This window comes from Hyperolius riggenbachi, chromosome 4 (assembly GCF_040937935.1).
Source record: "Hyperolius riggenbachi isolate aHypRig1 chromosome 4, aHypRig1.pri, whole genome shotgun sequence".
Taxonomy (NCBI): Eukaryota; Metazoa; Chordata; class Amphibia; order Anura; family Hyperoliidae; genus Hyperolius; species Hyperolius riggenbachi.
The window spans coordinates 493084410-493106157 of record NC_090649.1 but is presented as its reverse complement, the minus strand read 5'-3'; the positions used below and the strand labels follow the sequence as shown (position 1 = coordinate 493106157).

The 21748-nt window shown below is 45.7% G+C and overlaps 1 protein-coding gene across 2 annotated transcripts in view; it reads right to left on the bottom strand.

Annotated features, from left to right (window-relative positions):
• Positions 1–21748, bottom strand: part of MSH2 (mutS homolog 2) — a 174267-nt gene that overhangs the window by 931 nt on the left and 151588 nt on the right. For both annotated transcript variants that reach the window (XM_068233050.1, XM_068233051.1), the window contains 2 exons: positions 19074–19321; positions 3457–3623 (listed from right to left, as the gene is read on the bottom strand). In XM_068233050.1, coding sequence (XP_068089151.1) covers positions 3457–3623; positions 19074–19321 — 415 coding nt within the window. The remainder of the gene's footprint in view (positions 1–3456; positions 3624–19073; positions 19322–21748) is intronic.

Here is a 21748-nt window from a genome sequence, read left to right as displayed (position 1 = left end):
TCAGATTCACTGAAGGGAACTGAGAACCTGGCAATTCTTTTTCTAAAGTGAACCGTCCCATAAGTGAGGTTTGCAATGGGGTGTGCTGTTGGGGTGTGGGTGTCTGTGTTACGGGGTGAGTGTCACTACTTACCTACAGGGTGTGCTGCTCCTCTGGCCCCATCTTTTACCCAGAGAGACCAGTGCTGTGGTGAATTTTCAACTTACCGGTTAATTGTCTAATTGTTGAGCGCGCCGCAATGCTTGCCGCTAGTCCGTGTATGCCAGTACAGAGATGCTCTTGCATTCATGAGTTACATTTCCCAGCATGCACCGCAGCGGGCACCAGTGCCTTCATTGGGAAAATTAAAATGCGCCCCAGTCCGGATGGTCCGCGGATTCCAAACAGTTAAGAGGCAAGCGGAGCAGCCTCCCGTAAAGGTAAGTAGTGCAGCTCACCCCAACCCCCTCACTCCCAACTGCACACCATTATGAAACTCCCTAATAGGGAGCTTTAAGCCCTAGTTTAGCCTCCATTTTTTTTTAATGCGTAATAGTAGCAACAACAATAACACTTCTATAGCTCTTTTCTCCCATAGGACTCAAAGCGCTTAGGCTCTCTCAGATTCAGTAGTTGGTAGTAGGATGAAGTATTCACACAACAAAAGTTATATTTCTGCAAATGCCAAACTCAACAGGTGGGTTTTCAGTCTGAATTTAAACACTTCCAGAGATGGAGCTGTCCTGATCTGCTGAGGTAAGGAGTTCCATAACGTAAGAGCAGCATGACAGAAGGCTCTGGGACCAAAAGTTTCCAAGTGGACTCTGGGTATGACTAGATTATTAGAACCTGTGGATCTGAGAATGCGGGGATTGCTACGCAGCTGAAACATTTCTTTCATATATCAAGGGCCCAGATTAAAGAGACACTGAAGCGGAAAAAGTATATGATATAATGAATTGGTTGTGTACTATGAATAATTACTAGATTAGCAGCAAAGAAAATATTCTCATTTTTATTTTCAGGTATATAGTGTTTTTTCTAACATTGCATCATTCTCTAATATGTGCAGTTAACACAACACTCAGCATTCAAAATGATTGTTTCAGAGCAGTCTGTGAACTAATGACCTCTCCTCTAGCAGAGCAAAAGTAAATAGTTAACTAACAGATGAGATAATAAAAGTCAGAAAACAGCCCTCTCCAAGACTTTGAAAGTCGTAGAGCTTAATGGCTTTTTTGTATAGAGATAACTGGAGTTTCTTAACTCTTCCTGTACTGGAAACAATTAGACTGATGTATCTGATCTTAATGTTTTATTTCTTAGCTGTACTACACATACAAATCATAATATCATATTTTTTTTTTTTGCTTCAGTGTCTCTTTAATGTATCCAGGGCCCAGATTATGAAGTGATTTAAATGTCAGTAGTGTATCTGTGTTGGTCTTGGGTGCTCCCCTTCACAATGGAGAGGGTTGTTCTTGACCTATAGAGAAGGTGAGACCGGGAGCCCTTATGGTGCAGTATTGTTAGCGTGAATTGGAAGTGTAAATTTGTGAAGGGGGTTTGCAATCCTGCAACCACAGAGTAAGAGTAACCGTTTCCGCTCGGTATCCCAGACCCTCCGGATCTGGTTGGTCGCTCTCCTCCTATGGTCCTGTTCCCTGGTAGATTGTGTCGCCCACAGGTAGGAATGACACCTCAAGGTGAAGCACATTGGTGGAGGCGCCCAGAAGTATGTTATGGCAGTATCAGATTACTAGATAAATTAGTGAATAAAATAAAATAAGGAGGTCTCTCTATGCGCCCTCGCTCTGCATGGCTACTAGTAAGGTTATCTTTATTGACCTGAGGAAGCGGGCTGAGTCCTGTGAAACGCGTTGTCTACAGTATAACCATTCTTTTAAATAAAGACTCCTTTTCTCTCTAGGTGAGTCTTCTTTGGAGGTAAGAGACCTTTATTTTATTTATTAATTTATCTAGTAATCTGATACTGCCATAACATACTTCTGGGCGTCTCCATCAACGTGCTTCACTTCAATGTCAGTAGGCTGATCTTGAATACAATCCTCCGTTTTATAGGTAGCCATAAATAAGCAAGGTTTTGCGTGTTGACCATCTGTGCTTTTTGCAATAAATTATATTTAAAACACCTGGTTGGCTGGCTGGGTTCTGTAGCGCCATTTCCTGTTGAGATGCAAAACAGGTGCATGACCAACAGGTGTCCAAACTCCTCAATGCATCATCACACACAGGAAGTTGTAAGGGAGAAGTGCCAGACAGTCTCTCTCTCAAGTGTGCACAGAGCTGACCTCGCCCACCCCTCTCTGTGCTGCTGAGAGATTAGCTCTTTGCGGCCAGCACAGCAGCTGCAGCTCAACAGAGTCTCCTTTACCTGTCCCTCTAAGGTGTAATCCTTCTTACTGTAGGTAAGGCGAGAATGATTTCTCAGTGCAGCAGGGTAATGAGATGTACAAACAAAATGGTTATGGCTACAACAGTGTTAATGTGGTTTAAGGTTTTTTCCTACAAAATGTTAACGGTACTAACATTTGTGGATATATCTATGCTTACCATCTGATAATATTTTTGGAAAAAATTGTGTTGAGGATTTAAGTATTCATGATTACTGATTGTATTGACTACATGAACACTTATTGTATTTTCTACATTGTACTCTCCACAAAAAATTTTAAGTACAAAAAAAAAAAAATTAAATAAAATGATGTACGCAAGGGAGGCCTGGTGCGTTTAAAAAATCCATATGTACTTCTCATTACCCTGCTCTTCTTGTAACAAAACACAATTTATCACTGCTCTTTTATCTCTTTTTATACATAAACGGGGGTCAGGTGATTGATTTATTACATACAGAACAGGGAAGAACTCGAAAGACATTTTAGCTTCAATGCTGGCCAGAAAGAGGTGGGGGCGGGGTCAGCTCTGTGCTCAGTGACAACCTAGGTAGAGCTTCCTCCCACTTCTGCCCTCGCTACCTCATGTAAGAGATGATGGCATGGGGAGGAGTTTAGACAGCTCCGCCCCTCCTTGGAAATGCACTTGCAGCCATGCACATCTGCAAAGGTCTTCATTAACCTCTAAAAAACAAAAAAAAACTGTCATGGCAGCAATTCCGAGGGGGTGGAGAGATCACCTGCCTGCACGAATTACGATGGATCAGGTCATTATTTAATCCAGAGTTATGACAGGCTCTATCTTTTTCACTTCAAGGTGCCATAGTGCATTATAATATATAACGTCCAAGTGTCTGCACCGCGCCCTCACAGGTCCTCAGACTTGATCATTGCAGGATTTATATCTGGACAGATGTTTGCTTGGCGGTCGGCAGACTCAGGATGCCAGTTTATGAATCAGAATGTGACAGGCAGTATATACAGTAAATCTGGCCAGAAAGGCCTCTAACGAGCTCCCAGCATGCCGCTGTGTCCAGGAGGCGATCAGGTGATTATACTAACCTCTTTCTCTGTGCAGCGCCTCTTGCAGGACGGTTCATCCTCTCCGGACGCCCCAACAAACTGGAACTCTTCCAGCTCCAGTGCCTTGGCTTTGGCATTCTCAATCACATGCTTGGGGAAGTTCGCCATCTCCGCCACGTGTATCCCGAAGCTCTGGTCACACACACCTGCAGAGGACAAGCAGGACATTCAATGATCTCAGCTTTAAGAGGACCTGTAACCCAGGACTGAACCCCTCCTACAGTGTGATGTCACGACCATGGTGCTGACATCACACTGTGGGAGCCTCGTTACACACAAATAATGGCTTTTTCCAGCTGCCAAGCAACCAGTATCTCCCTCTGTGCATATGTATATCTACTTTAAAACCCCCCCAAAAAACGCCCATCGCATTGTTATGGGGAGTGGTTTCAGATAATGGCAGTTGGTGCTGTCTGTTTCTTTCATGTCTGCAAGTAGTAAAGATGATGCCCTGCAGGCTGATTGAGGCTCAAACAATATGAACAAATTACATGATTAATCTATCATTTCTTGTTCTATTTTTTAACTTCTCACTTTGCAGTGTTCCTCTTTAATTCTGAAAAGTATTGAGAATCTGTCGCTAGTCTGTGGCACACATCAGATTTGATCTGACAGGAATCTGAAGGTCGCCATCTATAAAGCTGCCCGTACATCTAGCGACATTTACATTTTGGGGGGACAGCAGCTGGGGGTTCAGCGGTCGTCACAATATCGCACATGGTTACCGCTGCATACCCAATCGATCACGTCGGAGCGAGATTTTGCAACTTGCTTGATCACTACATTCGATCGATTTTGTCAACCGGCATGGTTAATTCAATAAAATGATGATTGTTTGGGCTGCAGAATCAGTAGATGTATGGCCAGCTTTAGTGTATAGCCACCTTTATTCAGTAAATAATGGTATCAGCATCTGCATAAATGATTTAAGGCACCGCTTGTTTCATAGACATTCAATAGCACAATTTGAGATGAATTATGCATAAAGGTCTTGTAGAAACGTTACAGATTTTGCAACACACACAATTCACACTGGAAGCATTTCTGTGTATTTGTATTGCCTTGATCGCCATTTGTGTGTATGCATTTACATTTCTCCAGTGCTGGAGGGAACAAGGCAGGAAAAAAAGCGCACAATGCATATTTTGATTTAGTTTTCTCTGATTTTATATTCATTTTACACAAATGCAAATAGTCACAACATGCAGCCTGTTCTGCATTGGAGAGCAATCCAGAGATGAACATTATCCTGGCAGCGACCGTGCACTTGGAAATGGCATACAGACGCATTTAGTGTGATAAAGGCCGGAAGGGTTTCAACTGATTGGATTGAGGATTAAAGGGACTCCGAGCAGTGCAGAAACTATGGAAAGATGCATATCATTTTAAAGCTCTCTTTCTCCTCTTTTCAATGATATATAAACCACCACCCTACGTCTTTTAGTTTTCGCTATTTTCGCGACTGAAATTGCCGCGTCCGCGGCTTCGATCGCGAAAATAGAGAAAACTAAAAGGCGGAGGGTGACGATTTAGGTGTCGTCAGAAAGAGGAGAAAGAGAGCTTTAAAATGATATCCATCAAGCCATAGTTATATTGTATTACACAGGACGACACTTTCCCCAGTGTCAGCAGCTCCATTCTGCTGAATGCAGCTGCTGACTGACAAAAAGTCGCCCTGTGTAATACAATATAACTATGGCTTGATGGATATCATTTTAAAGCTCTCTTTCTCCTCTTTCTGGCGACACCTAAATCGTCGCCCTACGCCTTTTAGTTTTCTCTATTTTTGCGATCGAAATCGCGGCCGTAGCAATTTCAATCGCGAAAATAGCGAAAACTAAAAGGCGTAGGGTGGCGGTTTATATATCATTGGAAAGAGGAGAAAGAGAGCTTTAAAATGATATGCATCTTTTCATAGTTTCTGCACTGCTCGGAGTCCCTTTAATCAATCATCTTTAATTTATATGGATTGATTAAATTATTGCTGTTAATAAAGATGTATGAATTGCATCTGCTGCTGTGTATGGAGGGAAAGACTGAGAAGCGCCTGTGTTTAAATGTACGGGGATGCTTAACCCCCCTGAAGAAAATTGGAAGACCCCCCCCCTCCCCCCAGGGATACTCATTTCGGGAGGGGGAAGCCCTCAGATCCTAATGTGGCTTCCCCTGTCCTGGCAATCCAGTGCTGGAAGGCCCCAAACACCGGCAAGGTAAAGATTTACCTACCGTGATCCACCACAGGTGCAGTAGCTGCTTTCCGATTGGGCCCAGGAGGAAAAAGCAGAGCCCGATAGGGTCCAATCTACTGCACAGGCCGAACCCGATTGGGTCCAGTAAAGCAGACCCAATCAGGTTCGGCTATTTCCACCTGAGTTCAGAAAGACGCTACTGCGCCTGATTTGGAGCTGGTAAATATTGCAGACGCTACTGTGCCTGTGCTACAGCAGATTTCCTTGATGGCTATAGTTTCGGCGCTGTAACGGAGGGACCGAGGAGGACAGGGGAAGCCTAACGAGGCAAGTATAACCCATAGGGGTTTTTTCCCCTTACAGATTATCTTTAATTAAAGCAAACCACCTTGAGTTGTTGTGGAGAGTCAAAATTGAAATGGAAAGGGGAAAAGATTCTTTACTGCATCAAAACATTAACAGACATATCAAAACCAATGCGTTTCCTGAGAGGACACCCTCGCTTCATCCTAAATCAGATACAAATGTGGTACAATTGGTTTGTAGTGGGATCTCTGTCTTGTATATGTGATGAGCTTTCTCAGGCACTGATAACTAGTAAGGGGTTCTACTGTAGCTGCTTCCCTCCTATGCTCTGCAATAACCTTCAGAGCTATTAAATTAATGGCTATAACAGCAGGTCATAGCTGGCACCGATCTGCCGGGTGGAGAGCTCCCAACATATTCATTGCCGAGCATCTCCTGGATAATGCGGAAAACAGGCAAACGTATTACAATATAGAGTGAGGTTCTGCAATACTGCGTGCTGGAGATTTGGCGTATCACCTGCACAGTATTCTGCCTACAGTAAAACTTGCCAATGACCGTTTAGACAGCACCTCGAAAAAGACACAAACGTTCCAGACCGAGCTGAATACTTATCTGTGCCGGAGGCCAAGACAGCAATAAAGCAGAGTCTAAAAACCCCAGAGTGCATCCCATTACACTGCGGAGCACAGGAACTGCTATAACCCAGCGCCATTTAATTATAAGGCATGCTGGGCTGTAAATTATCTAAATCACCACTGCAATTACAGCGGGCCAGAGACCCGGCGTCATAAAATAAATATGTCCCACAAGCGATCCCTTCTAAGTTCAGAAGTCTGAGTGTATCCAGCTGGCAGCCACTATCTGCTGAGTGTCCCTAATAATGTCTCCAACGCCAGGCATAGGAACCGCTACATGATAAGGCACCGCTCTAGTCCACTTAAAGAGAGTCTGAAGCGAGAATAAATCTCGCTTCAGACCTCATAGATAGCAGGGGCATGTGTGCCCCTGCTAAACCGCCGCTATCCCGCGGCTTAATGGGGGTCCCTGATCCCCCAAATCTCCTCTGTGCAGCGGGGGAGCACTTCCTGGTTGGGGCAGTGCTAGCCGCCGCCGCAGCCCTTCCCCACGCGCGTCTGTCAGCGCGTATCTCCGCCTCTCCCCCGCCCCTCTCAGTCTTCCTTCACTGAGAGGGGTGGGGGAGAGGCGGCGATGTGCCGCTGATAGACGCGACTGGAGGCAGGGCTGCAGCCGTTAGCAATAAATCTGCGACCAAAAGACGACCAAGGTTTGCGGGGGTGGGTTTGGGGGTGAAGGGACCCCCGTTTAGCGGAGTGATAGCGGCGGTTTAGCAGGGGCACACGTGCCCCTGCTAACTATGAGCTAACTATGAGCTCTGAAGCGAGATTTATTCTCGCTTCAGAGTCTCTTTAAAGGATACCCGAGGTGACATGTGACATAATGAAATACACGTGTATGTACAGTGCCAAGCACAGAAACGACAATGCTGTGTTCCTTTTCTTCTCCCTTTGCCTAAAAGAGTTAAACATCAGGTATGCAAGTGACAGTTTCTGTCCGGGTCAGGATTGGGTCGGACTATAGCGTAATCCTCACTGATAAGGAATTACAGTCATAAAACACTTTCCTGTCAGTAAATGGCTTCTGAGAGCAGGAAAAGGATAAAAAGGTTAAATAGTTCATATATTTGACCTCTGGCATACGTCAATGCATGTGTCATTGAGCAGAGACACTAAAACAGGAAAAACTAGATTTTAAATATATAATAAAACTGTGTGATATATAAAAAAGTAATTTTTAGGAGAAAGAGGATAGATACAATTGTTTATCTCATCAGTTAATTTTCACCTCAGATGTCCTTTAAATATACAAAACCCACACTTCCACTCACACTTTAAAAAGGGACTGTACCCCAGGACTGAACTTCATCCCAATCAGTAGCTGATACCCCCTTTCCCATGAGAAATATTTACCTTTACCTTGAATAGATCATCAGGAGGGTCTGTATGTCTGATATTGTGGTCTTCCCTGATCTCCCTTCCAGAGTGCGATGTCAGCAGGACTGTGGAGTCGGTACAAAAATCATCCGACTCCAACTCCTCAGTTTATGAAACCTCTGACTCCAACTCCAGGTACCCAAAATTACTCCAAATCCAGCCCTGGATGGTCCTGACAGTTTCCTGTCTGTGAACCTCGTTGCATTGTGGGAAATAATGCCTTTTCCCAACTGCCAAGCAACCAGTATCTCCCGTCTATATGTATATCTATGTAAAGACAACAACCTTTTAGCCTATCGCATTGTTAGGGGTTGGGGTTATAGACAACGGCAGTTGGTACTGTCTTGTTTTTTTCATGTCTGCCAGCAGTAAAGATGATGACCTGCAGGCTGATCGGGGATCAGACAATATGAACAAACTAGGTCTAGGCTCAACACACACCATACAATCTTGGTTGTTCATTCTTACCACTTCCATTTAGTATAAGAGATTATCCAAACAATCATTCAAGGTATTTTCAATCTGTTGGCCCTTATACTACAAAGATTTGGTAAATCTGTACAACCAAGATTGTATGGTGTGTGTTGAACGTAAGGCCCGTTTAAAAACAGGCTCCAGGCTTTTGCAGCATAAGCGTCTGCGCATTTGCCCACCACATCCTTCTCCTGTCCTAACGGCTGCACCTGCGCGGTAGCCAAAACACACGGGGGACACAAGGGGATGACGCAGGGACACGTGGTTTTATTATATAGGATTACATGAGGAATATCAATCATTTCCTGATCTTGCTTATATTTTGTAACTTCTTACTTTGCAAAGTATTGATATATTATTTTCCCCCTTTTTGCTACAGTTCTTCTATAAAGGGCCATTATCGCAAAAACTAATTTCCCCTCCCTCAAAAGAGAATACAAAACGTAGCATCTCACTGACAATCCCTGGTAAGCTTCTGATTGGAGAGGTGTTGCAGCAGTCATCGTTGGTTGCACTGGGGGGTTGTGGGTTAAAGGGATCCAAGCAGCTTTTTGTTTCTGCAGTTTGTCCTGGATTCTAATAGCCTGAGAAGCTGCCATTTCTCCTCCCCTCTTGCCGTTATTTATCCAGGGTAAGGTGTGAAGGTAATCAAGTGTGACTCCCTAAACTGTTTGAAGTACAACGTCCTATTCCCCTCTCTCCCCCGCTGATGAAAGCTTTTGTTTGCTCACTGCTACAGCTAATTACAGCAGTCCTTATCTGCCTGCTTTTTCTGTGGATGGCCTCAGAACTAGAGTAATAAAAGCCTCTAACATGCATTTATATGTAAAAAGAAGAGGTAGAAAGGAAGTTTTTTTTTAGTAATGAGCCACATTGTTAAATACGTTTTTAATGTGCTATTGATATTGCCTGGGTACTAATAATGGTGCTGGGTTCACTTTAAGGGTGTCCGGTAAAATCACTATTTCCATTCTGTTCTGCAGTTTGCAGTAACCATGCAATGCAGAACGCCCATAAATCTTGTCCATCCCAGGATTCCTCACATCAACAGACTGCACATAAATCGTTTTCTTCCATTTCCAGCTCTTATCTGAGCTGGAGGAATAGGCCTTGGGTGGGAAAGCAAGATTGCCTGAGCTCACCATTACAGATCGCGTATTGCCGATAATACAAGAAAGACAGATCTCTGCTCACTGCTCTGAATGTGTACATTGCAGTCACTAACTACAGATAGCCATACACTTACAGCACAATTGGCCTCAATTCACTAAGCAGTTTAGACTAGTCTACTGATGGTTTTTAGTCTAATCATGGTTTGGTCAGTTGCATCAAAGGGGAATTCACCATTACCAAATGCTTTAGACCTGTTTTTAGACCTGGTCTAAACCATCTGGTAATTAGGTGGGTAAAGCAGGGGAAATGATCAAAAGATGCAATTCTCAAACCTGTAGCTATGACTGACATCCTTCTCCTCTGATGAGCTCTCCTCTGCATTCAATTCCTGCATAATTCATTCAAAAGGTTCCATCCTCACATGTAAAATACCTCACAGAATGACTTTACTGACAAGAAATCAGCTGGTCTGATCTCTGTCAGAAAAAAGTGGGCGTGGTTACTCCTGTTTGCCTTTGTGACTTGTGTCATTACTGAATGTTAAGGGGCCCATACACCTAATGATTTTCCTGCCGATATACAGCAGATTCGATCACTGTGATCGACTCTGCTGTGAAATTGTCGTGCAAACGCTGACGGAACGATCGATTTACGTCCAAAATCAATCGTTCCCGTCGATCCGTCCGTGCGGAAGATTTTTCTCGAGTGCGTCGATAGCGGCGTTCGAATGCCCGACGCAATACAGCGGAGATACATTACCTGTTCCAGCCGGCGAGACTTCCCCGGTCTCCGCTGTCTTCTTCTCCGCTCCGGGCTCTAGGGCTGCAGCTCCACTGAACTTCCTGTCCGGCAGGAAGTTTAAACAGTACAGTAGAGCAGTATCTCCCTCTGTGCATAGAACTCTCAGTAACGAACATTCCGTACAGATCACCTGGCAGAACTAAAGACGGCACCACCAGTGATAAATGTCAGAATGTAAATCCGGGAAAGAGGAAAGATTTTATTACAATGGGCAAACACTGACTAAATCTATACACAATCTATGACAATCTATAAATGAATATTGTTAAAAATGAACAATTTTATGTTATGTTATTTTGACTACAGTTCACCTTTAAAGGAATCCAAGCTAAAAAAACAAAAACTCCACTTACCTGGGGGCTTCCTCCAGCCCCTGGCAGTCGTTCTGTGCCCTCTCTGCAGCTCCAGTGGCTCCCGTGTCCTTCGCTGCAGAAGCCGTCCTCGCCGGTGCGGGTCACGTGGTCCGGCCGACATCATCAGGATTGTACTGCGCAGGCGTAGTAGTTCTGTGCCTGCGCAGTACAGAGCTGATGACGTCGGCCGGACCACGTGACCCGCGCCGTGGAGCGCAGAAGAAGCTGACCTGGAACCCGACCTGGCGAGGTTGGCTTCTGCAACGGGGAAGACCGGGAGCCTCCGGAGCTGCGGCGAGGGCACAGGACGGCTGCCACGGGCTGGAGGAAGCCCCAGGTAAGGAGGTTTTTTTTTGTTTTGTTTTTTAGCTTGGACCTTCACTTTAAAGAGCAACTTTACATCAGTACAAACATCCATGACATCAGTAGGACTGCCAGGGAACTGATATTGGTTATAAGGAAATAAATATGGCATCCTCCATGTGCTTCTCAGTTCAAGTGACTGTTAAAGGACCACTATTGCGAAAAATGTAACATTTAAAATACATACAACTAGGAAGTACATTTTTTTCCAGAGTAAAATGAGCCATAAATTACTTTTCTCCTATGTTGCTGTCACTTACAGTAAGTAGTAAAAATCTGACAGGTTGTGGATAAGCCCATCTCCCCATGAAGGAGTCTCAGTTTTCTTTATTCCAGGCAGCAAACAGGTGAAAAATGGGGGTGGGGTGTCAATTTTTGTAGATTCCTTCGGGAATTGCTTTTGTACAAAGTAAAATACTATAAATCCCCCATTAGTAGATGGACTAGTTACAGACCTGTCAGTTCTGTCATATTTCTATTATGTACTATAAGTGACAGGTACATAGGGGAAATTAATTTATGGCGCATTATACTCTGGAAGATTTGTATTTAGGTACATGTATTTTAAATTTTAACATTTTTCCCGATAGTGGTCTTTTAACCTGAACTACAACATATTGGACTCCCTAGTCTTGTATTCTCAACACATCACAGATCACAGTCCACCACACGCTGTAGCTTGTTTCCTATCAGTATAAGCACAGACCACCACACGCTGCAGCTTGTTTCCTATCAGTATAAGCAGAGACCACCACACGCTGCAGCTTGTTTCCTATCAGTATACGCACAGACCACCACACGCTGCAGCTTGTTTCCTATCAGTATACGCACAGACCACCACACGCTGCAGCTGGTTTCCTATCAGTATAAGCACAGACCACCACACACTGCAGCTGGTTTCCTATCAGTATACGCACAGACCACCACACGCTGCAGCTTGTTTCCTATCAGTATAAGCACAGACCACCACACGCTGCAGCTTGTTTCCTATCAGTATAAGCAGAGACCACCACACGCTGCAGCTTGTTTCCTATCAGTATACGCACAGACCACCACACGCTGCAGCTTGTTTCCTATCAGTATACGCACAGACCACCACACGCTGCAGCTTGTTTCCTATCAGTATACGCACAGACCACCACACGCTGCAGCTGGTTTCCTATCAGTATAAGCACAGACCACCACACGCTGTAGCTTGTTTCCCATCAGTATACGCACAGACCACCACACGCTGCAGCTTGTTTCCTATCAGTATAAGCACAGTCCACCAAACGCTGCAGCTGGTTTCCTATCAGTATAAGCACAGACCACCACACGCTGCAGCTTGTTTCCTATCAGTATAAGCACAGACCACCACACGCTGCAGCTTGTTTCCTATCAGTATAAGCACAGACCACCACACGCTGCAGCTTGTTTCCTATCAGTATAAGCACAGTCCACCACATGCTGCAGCTGGTTTCCTATCAGTATAAGTACAGACCACCGCACGCTGTAGCTTGTTTCCTATCAGTATGAGCACAGACCACCACACGCTGCAGCTTGTTTCCTATCAGTATAAGCACAGACCACCACACACTGCAGCTTGTTTCCTATCAGTATAAGCACAGACCACCACACGCTGCAGCTTGTTTCCTATCAGTATAAGCACAGACCACCACATTCTGCAGCTTGTTTCCTATCAGTATACGCACAGACCACCACACGCTGCAGCTTGTTTCCTATCAGTATAAGCACAGACCACCACACGCTGCAGCTTGTTTCCTATCAGTATAAGCACAGACCACCACACGCTGCAGCTTGTTTCCTATCAGTATAAGCACAGACCACCACACGCTGCAGCTTGTTTCCTATCAGTATAAGCACAGACCACCACACGCTGCAGCTTGTTTCCTATCAGTATAAGCACAGACCACCACACGCTGCAGCTTGTTTCCTATCAGTATAAGCACAGACCACCACACGCTGCAGCTTGTTTCCTATCAGTATAAGCACAGACCACCACACGCTGCAGCTTGTTTCCTATCAGTATAAGCACAGACCACCACACGCTGCAGCTTGTTTCCTATCAGTATAAGCACAGACCACCACATTCTGCAGCTTGTTTCCTATCAGTATACGCACAGACCACCACACGCTGCAGCTTGTTTCCTATCAGTATAAGCACAGACCACCACACGCTGCAGGTTGTTTCCTATCAGTATACGCACACAGTAACAGCGTAACCCCCGTGGGTGCTGTGCCAGTATCATAAAGAATGGATGTAAACGGCATTATTGATCAGGTCCTCATTAAGGCATATCAGGCACAGTGATGTATATGTACACAGATGCTTTAAAGTGGAGGCTGAACATCTGAGACGCACAAACGCCACACGCTGGTTAGTACGCTGCCGCAGTCCTGAGAAACTCAATTACCAGCAGGTCTTAAACAAACAGATCAATGAGCAGCGCACCGCAGTGCCCTTTCTGTAATGTCACAAAACCTCCAATACCAATAAACCACAGGCGAGAGCGATCAGGTCATGTGCTCGCGGCAAACCAAACGGCCCGCCCGCCTGACATTCCGCTGAGCGGCAACGAGGGACGGTGTATTCCTACGCCTCAAAAACGCCCAGATGCAGGTCTACAAGACGATATCGTAAAACTGCGAGGAGTTTCACTACATCAGATGACTGTCCCTCTATCTACACTTGCGCTGCCTCCTTTGAGTTGGAAGCAGGGGCGTAACAATAGACCCTGCAACGGATGCATCTGCAGGGGGGCCCAGAAGCCACAGGGGGCCCCATGGGGGGGGAGGGGTGAATTAATTTTCCCTGTCCTGAGAGACTGACAACCAAGGGCATGAAGAGAAGAAGCTTTCTGCTCTCTCACAATTATTCTAATGACTGCATCTGCTCAGCCACGGAATCATAAAAAGTTTTGCAGACAAAGTTTTGTAGACAATCCCTATTCAGTGTGCAGTAGGGTCTCCCCAAGTGCTGTGTACTGTAGTGATGCTGGAGGAGTCTGCAGAGCCCCGCCCCCAGCCTCTCCACCCCTCCCCAAGTGCTGTGTACTGTAGTGATGCTGGAGGAGTCTGCAGAGCCCCGCCCCCAGCCTCTCCACCCCTCCCCAAGTGCTGTGTACTGTAGTGATGCTGGAGGAGTCTGCAGAGCCCCGCCCCCAGCCTCTCTACCCCTCCCCAAGTGCTGTGTACTGTAGTGATGCTGGAGTCTGCAGAGCCCCGCCCCCAGCCTCTCCACCCCTCCCCAAGTGCTGTGTACTGTAGTGATGCTAGAGGAGTCTGCAGAGCCCCGCCCCCAGCCTCTCTACCCCTCCCCAAGTGCTGTGTACTGTAGTGATGCTGGAGGAGTCTGCAGAGCCCCGCCCCCCAGCCTCTCTACCCCTGCCCATGTGCTGTGTACTGTAGTGATGCTGGAGGAGTCTGCAGAGCCCCGCCCCCCAGCCTCTCCACCCCTCCCCAAGTGCTGTGTACTGTAGTGATGCTAGAGGAGTCTGCAGAGCCCCGCCCCCAGCCTCTCTACCCCTCCCCAAGCGCTGTGTACTGTAGTGATACTAGAGGAGTCTGCAGAGCCAGTTCTGCTCCATCAGAGATGGACAGAGTGAGTGTAATAAGCTGAGGCTGGGGGCACACTCATCTGTCGGTTTTCTGTATGCGTTTTCTGCACAGCATGTGTGTCTGTATGTGGGAAAACATTCACAGCTTATCACAGAAGCTAATGTACTTGATAGAGAAAATATATGCAGTGCTTCACTGCTGTCTGTTTTTATCTGCAAGGGGAAAATACTTTCAAGTGTGAACAAGCTAATTGGATAGCATTGGTTGTCAGTTTACCTGTAATGTGTGTGTGTGTGTGTGTGTGTGTGTGTGTGTGTGTGTGTGTGTGTGTGTGTGTGTGTATGTATGTGTGTACAGTGTGTGTATGTGTGTGTGTGTGTGTACAGTGTGTGTGTGTGTGTACAGTGTGTGTGTGTGTGTACAGTGTGTGTGTGTGTACAGTGTGTGTGTGTACAGTGTGTGTGTGTGTGTACAGTGTGTGTGTGTGTGTGTGTGTACAGTGTGTGTGTGTGTGTGTGTGTGTGTGTGTGTGTGTGTGTGTGTGTGTGTGTGTGTGTGTGTGTGTGTGTGTGTGTGTGTGTGTGTGTGTGTGTGTGTGTGTGTGTGTGTGTGTGTGTATGTATGTGTGTGTGTGTGTGTATGTATGTGTGTGTGTGTGTGTGTGTGTGTACAGTGTGTGTGTGTGTGTGTACAGTGTGTGTGTGTGTGTGTGTACAGTGTGTGTGTGTGTGTACAGTGTGTGTGTGTGTGTGTGTGTACAGTGTGTGTGTGTGTGTGTGTGTGTGTACAGTGTGTGTGTGTGTGTGTGTGTGTGTGTACAGTGTGTGTGTGTGTGTGTGTGTGTACAGTGTGTGTGTGTGTGTGTGTGTACAGTGTGTGTGTGTGTGTGTGTGTGTGTGTGTGTGTGTGTGTGTGTGTGTACAGTGTGTGTGTGTGTACAGTGTGTGTGTGTGTACAGTGTGTGTGTGTGTACAGTGTGTGTGTGTGTACAGTGTGTGTGTGTGTGTGTGTACAGTGTGTGTGTGTGTACAGTGTGTGTGTGTGTGTACAGTGTGTGTGTGTGTGTACAGTGTGTGTGTGTGTGTGTACAGTGTGTGTGTGTGTGTACAGTGTGTGTGTGTGTGTACAGTGTGTGTGTGTGTGTGTGTACAGTGTGTGTGTGTGTGTGTGTACAGTGTGTGTGTGTGTGTGTGTACAGTGTGTGTGTGTGTGTACAGTGTGTGTGTGTGTGTACAGTGTGTGTGTGTGTGTGTACAGTGTGTGTGTGTGTGTGTGTACAGTGTGTGTGTGTGTGTGTGTACAGTGTGTGTGTGTGTGTGTGTGTGTACAGTGTGTGTACGTGTGTGTGTACGTGTGTGTGTGCGTGTGTGCGTGTGTGTGTGCGTGTGCGTGTGTGCGTGTGTGTGTGTGTCCCATCCAACGTTTCGCAGGGGGGCCCAGTGACTTATAGTTACCCTGGTTGGAAAATTTAGTTCCACTGTAAAAACCCCACCCAGTGGTCAAAGCACCAATATGGCCGAATATAAAGAAAGACTCTGCTGGGCTTTGTTGCCAAATTGCTTTTCACAGGACTTTTGCATCCTTCGCAGCTGTATGTCACACTTGTCTGGAGAAAGTCAGGAGGGCGGCTGGCAACCCTACAGCTTTAAAGGGAACCTGAACTGAGTAAAATTACTTAAAAATAAACACATGACGTAGCTGCAGATGAATATTACATACTTACCTCGCCGTCAGTTCCTCTCAGAAGCTCACCATTTTCTTCCTACAGTGATCCCTTCCAATCCTGACAAGATTTTGTCAGAACTGAAATATACCAGTTGCTGTCAGTTATATATCAGCAGCTGTCAGTAACAACTGAATGTGCAAGGTAATGTCCATGATTCCCTATGGCTCCAGTGGGTGATATTACAGTGTAACAGTGTGCTGACCAGGAAGCTGTTATGGGGTAATGGCCATTTATAAATTGGAGGACAGAGAAATCCAGTGATCACAGTGGACACATGAGACGCAGGAGAGGAGAATGAGATTGATGAGGGGACTACACAGGAGGTAAGTATAACCTGTGTATGGTTATTTTTACTTTTTATTTTTAGTTCAGGTTCTCTTTAACCACTTCAGCCTACAGTGTCGAAAATCTTATGCATCCGAGCAACGTTCACCTCCCATTCATTCGCCAATAACTTTATCGCTGCTTATCACAATTAATTGATCTATATCTTGTTTTTTCCGCCACTAATTAGGCTTTCTTTGGGTGGTACATTTTGCTAAGAATTTTTTCTTCTAAATCCATTTTAACAGGAAGATTAAGAAAGAAATGGAAAAAATGCATTATTTCTCAGTTTTTGGCCATTATAGTTTAAAATGAATACATGCTACCGCAATTAAAACCCATGTATTTTATTTGCCCATTTGTCCCGGTTATTACACCGTTTAAATTATGTCCCTATCACAAGTTATGGCGCCGATATTTTATTTAGAAATAAAGGTGCATTTTTTCAATTTGCGTCCATCACTACTTACAAGCTTATTATTTAAAATTAATGAGATACTCTCTTGACATGTATATTTAAAAAGTTCAGACCCTTAGGTAACTATTTATGTAGTTTTTTTTTTTAATTGTAATTTTTTATTTTTTAATTAAAAAAATGTATTTGGGTAATTTTAGTTTGGGAAGTAAATAGCCTTTACATTTTAGATGTAATATAATGTATGTGGGTCCAGTTTACTATTTGGCCACAAGATGGCCACAGACCAAAAAGTCCTGGAGCGTACGATCACGCTACCAGGAAGTAGAAAGAGGCTGCAAATGTTTTTTGGGGGCCGAAATACGGCGCTCTCTGATTAGAAAGTGTTGATATTTCTGCGGGGGACTTATATTGGTGAATGGGAATGGGGGGGTGTATCGGGAGGCAGCGGGAGCACGGCCGATCGCGCGCACCACGCAGCAGCAGCACAGTCTATCTGGACGGATATATCCATCCAGATAGACTTAAAGTGACTCCGAGCTCACCCAAAAAAAGCAAAGTTGTACTCACCAGGGGCTTTCTCCAGCCCAGTGCTGGTCGGGAGGTCCCACGCCGGCGTCCTGGCTCCTCTCCTTCTCCCTGCTCCGGAATTGCTGACCGGCCGCAGTCCGGGCGACACTCGGCCGAGTGTCGGGCTGCTCCTTCCGCGTATGACGCGGATTACGTCACACGCCGGCTGCCTCGCGTCATCACGGCGGCCGGCGTGAAAGTACCGCGCATGCGCGCTTTAATCGCGCATGCGCAGTACTTTCACGCCGGCCGCCGTGATGACGCGAGGCGGGCCGGCGTGTGACGTCAGCCGCGTCATACGCGGAAGGAGCAGCCCGACACTCGGCCGAGTGTCGCCCGGACTGCGGCCGGTCAGCCATTCCGGAGCAGGGAGAAGGAGAGGAGCCAGGACGCCGGCGTGGGACCTCCCGACCAGCACTGGGCTGGAGAAAGCCCCTGGTGAGTACAACTTTCTTTTTTTGGGTGAGCTCGGAGTCCCTTTAAGTGGTTACAGGACCATTATCGCGAAAAAAAAGTAGGCAGTTAAAATATGACTAAACCGACAGATTTTAAGGCCGGTCCACCTCTTCATGGGGGATTCTCAGGGTTTACATTGTTTTCAACAACATTTCCTGAACAGCAGTTTAGCTGCCAAAATAGTAAGATGCCAGCCAGCCTCCCTAATCACTTTCACACTATTTTGTCAGTTAGACTTTGCAACTGCTGTTCAGGAAATACGGTTGAAAACAAAGAAAACCAAAAAAAAACCCCATGAAGAGATGGACTGGCCCAAAACCTGTCAGTTCGGTCAGATTTGAACTGCTTACTTTTTTTTTCGCTATAGTGGTCCTTTAAATCCTTGTACACACATACACATGCTATCAACTAAAGATATTTGCTGCTCCTTATATGCATTAAAATCAATTTCCAGCCAGTGGGATTGTTTCAGATAAAAAAAGAATAATTCATCCAACCACACCTTTCCATGTGAAGCCAGTACAGTGCTATGTTAGCATAATGACACGTTAAAGTGAACCCGTGGCAAGAGTTATATGGAGGCTGCCATATTTTTCCTTTTAAGCAATACCAGTTGCCTGGCAGCCCTGCTGATCCTCTGCCTCTAATACTTTTAGCCATAGCCCCTGAACAAGCATGCAGCAGATCAGGTGTATATGACATTATTGTCAGATCTGACAGGATTAGCTTCATGCTTGTTTCTGGTGTGATTCAGCCACCACTGCAGCCAAATAGATCAGCAGGTCTGCCTGGCAACTGGTATTGTTTAACAGGAAATAAATATGGCAGCCTCCATATCCCTCTCATGTCGGCATTCACTTTAATGGTAAAATTATGCTTTGTATAATGAAGCAACATGTAAGTAAGATCCAGGAGTTGAGGATAACGTCTCACCTTTCCGGACCCGGTAGAGCATGGTCAGCGTGTCGTCCGTGGTCAGCGCCGTGACGTGTAGGTTGTTCACGGTCGGCACCTGGTCAGCCAGGGCGGTTAGTTCATGGAAGTGAGTGGCGAACAGGCAGAAGGCCCGGATCTTGGTGGAGATGTACTCGGAGATTGCCCAGGCCAGTCCAAATCCGTCATACGTGGAGGTGCCACGCCCCAACTCATCAATGATAATCAGGGAGTTCTCTGTCGCTGACCTGTAAGACAATAATAAAGTAATAACGTTTTATTGGGCTCTGGTGGAACCCAATTCATGGGAGTATCTGACAAATGTTCAATTCTTTTTATAATTCAACTACACTTTGCCTAGGACAGATTAGAGTGCAGGTCATCATGATAAAACACCCATCTTCTCCTGAAGCCTCAGGTTTAAAGTGGAGCTGAACTCTTGCACGGGACAGAAGGAAAACAGAGAGGAATGCACCCTGTATGTATTTAGAGAGTTTAGCCTGTCGAATTCCCCCTCATCTGTGATTAATCACCATTGTAAGTTGATCTCCACTGTCAGTTAAAGAATCTCGTCAGGGAAGCTTATTTGCAGGATTTGTATCAGTAAAGCTGTAACAAAGAAATGTTTTTCTTTAAAGGACTTCTGAGGCATGGAGTAAATTCTATGCTTACTCAACTGCGGCTTCTTCCAGCCCCAAGCAGCCATGTCAGTCTGTCGCCGCAGCCCCGGTGCTCCTCAGTGTCCCGCTGACCACCCGTAAGGATTGTCAACCCAGCACAAGTGCCCGCGTGTCCACGTCATCTGGTGCGTACTGATCCTGCACACAACTACTACGCAGGCAGAAGAGCAGACTCGCCGGCGGGTCGCTGATCATAACGGGCGGCTAGCAGGGACACCGAGGAGGACAGGGCTGCAGCGAGGGAGCTGCTAGGGGGTTGAAGAAGTCCCAGGTGAGTAAACCTAGATTCTAAAGGACAACTGAAGTGAGAGGGATGTGGAGGTTGCCATAGTTATTTCCTGTTAAGCAATACCAGGTACCTGGCAGTCCTGTTGATCCTCTGCCTCTAATACTTTTAGCCATAGCCCCTGAACAAGCATGCAGTAGATTAGGTGTTTCTGACATTAACCTCCTTGGCGGTATGGGCGAGCTCAGCTCAGGCCCCGCTGGGCCGATTTTCATATTTTTTTTTGTTTTAAAAGCACTTTGCTTGCTTCGTGTTGGGGACGATCGCCACCGATGTGCCACTACCCAACGCGCAAACCCCCCCCCCCCCCCCCAAGACCCCTGTGCAGCCTGGCCAATCAGCGCCAGGCAGCGCTGAGTGGTGGATCGGAACACACGACATCATCGCGATCGTCGTCATGGAAACGGGGGAAGCCCTAAAGGAAATCCCGTTCAGAACAGGATTTCCTTATGGGTAATAGCGCCGGCAGCGATCAGAGGGGTGGGAGGGATGCGGAAGGAAGGGGGGCATCATGTAGCTAGCACTAGGCTAACTACATAACTTAAAAAAAAAAATATTCAAAAAAATAGTGCTGCACATCCACCCTGGCGCAAACAATAGAACGTCAGTGTGGTCAAAGTCAGATCTGACAAGACTGGCTGCATGCTTGTTTCTGGTGTGATTCAGATACTACTGCAGCCAAATAGACCAGCAGGACTGCCAGGCAACTGGTATTGTTTAATAGGAATATGGAGTCTGCCATCTTTGTCCTTTATAAAGGGAATCTAAACTGAAAAGGATATGGATTTTTTCTTTTTAAAATAATACCAGTTGCCTGACTCTCTTGCTGATCCTGTGTCTCTAATACTTTTAGCCACAGCCCCTGAACAAGCATGCAGATTGTTTAATAGGAAATAAATATGGCAGCCTCCATATCCCTCTCGCTTCAATTGCCCTTTAACTGTCACTTCAGAAGTCCTTTAACTGGTATTGCTTAAAGGGAACCTTAAAGAGGAACTCCGGTGAAAATAATGTAATAAAAAAAGTGCTTCATTTTTACAATAATTATGTGTAAATGATTTAGTCAGTGTTTGCCCGTTGTAAAATTGTTTAAATCCCTGATTTACATTCTGACATTTATTACATGGTGACATTTTTACTGCTGGCAGGTGATGTAGCTGCTGTATGTTTTTTTTGGGCAGTTGGAAACAGCTATTTCCCACAATGCAGCAAGGTTCACAGACAGGAAACTGCCAGGAGTACCACGATCCTCAGAGTTTCTTGTGGGAGGGGTTTCACCACAATATCAGCCATACAGCGCCCCCTGATGGTCTGTTTGTGAAAAGGAATAGATTTCTCATGTAAAAGGGGGTATCAGCTACTGATTGGGATAAAGTTGAATTCTTGGTCGGAGTTTCTCTTTAACAGAGGGATATGGATGTTTCCTTTTAAACTATACCAGTTGCCTGGCAGTCCTGCTGATCCCTTTAGCTGCAGTAGTGGCTGAATCACAACCCTGAAACAAGTATGCAGCTAAACCAGTCTGACTTCAGTCAGAGCACCTGATCTGCATGCTTGTTCAGGGGCTGTGGCTAAAAGTATTAGAGGCACAGGATCAGCAGGAGAGTCAGGCAACTGGTATTTTAGAAGGAAAAAAATCCATATCCTTCTCAGTTTAGATTTGCTTTAACCACTTGACCCCCAAGCATTTTTAAAAATAATGAAAATGT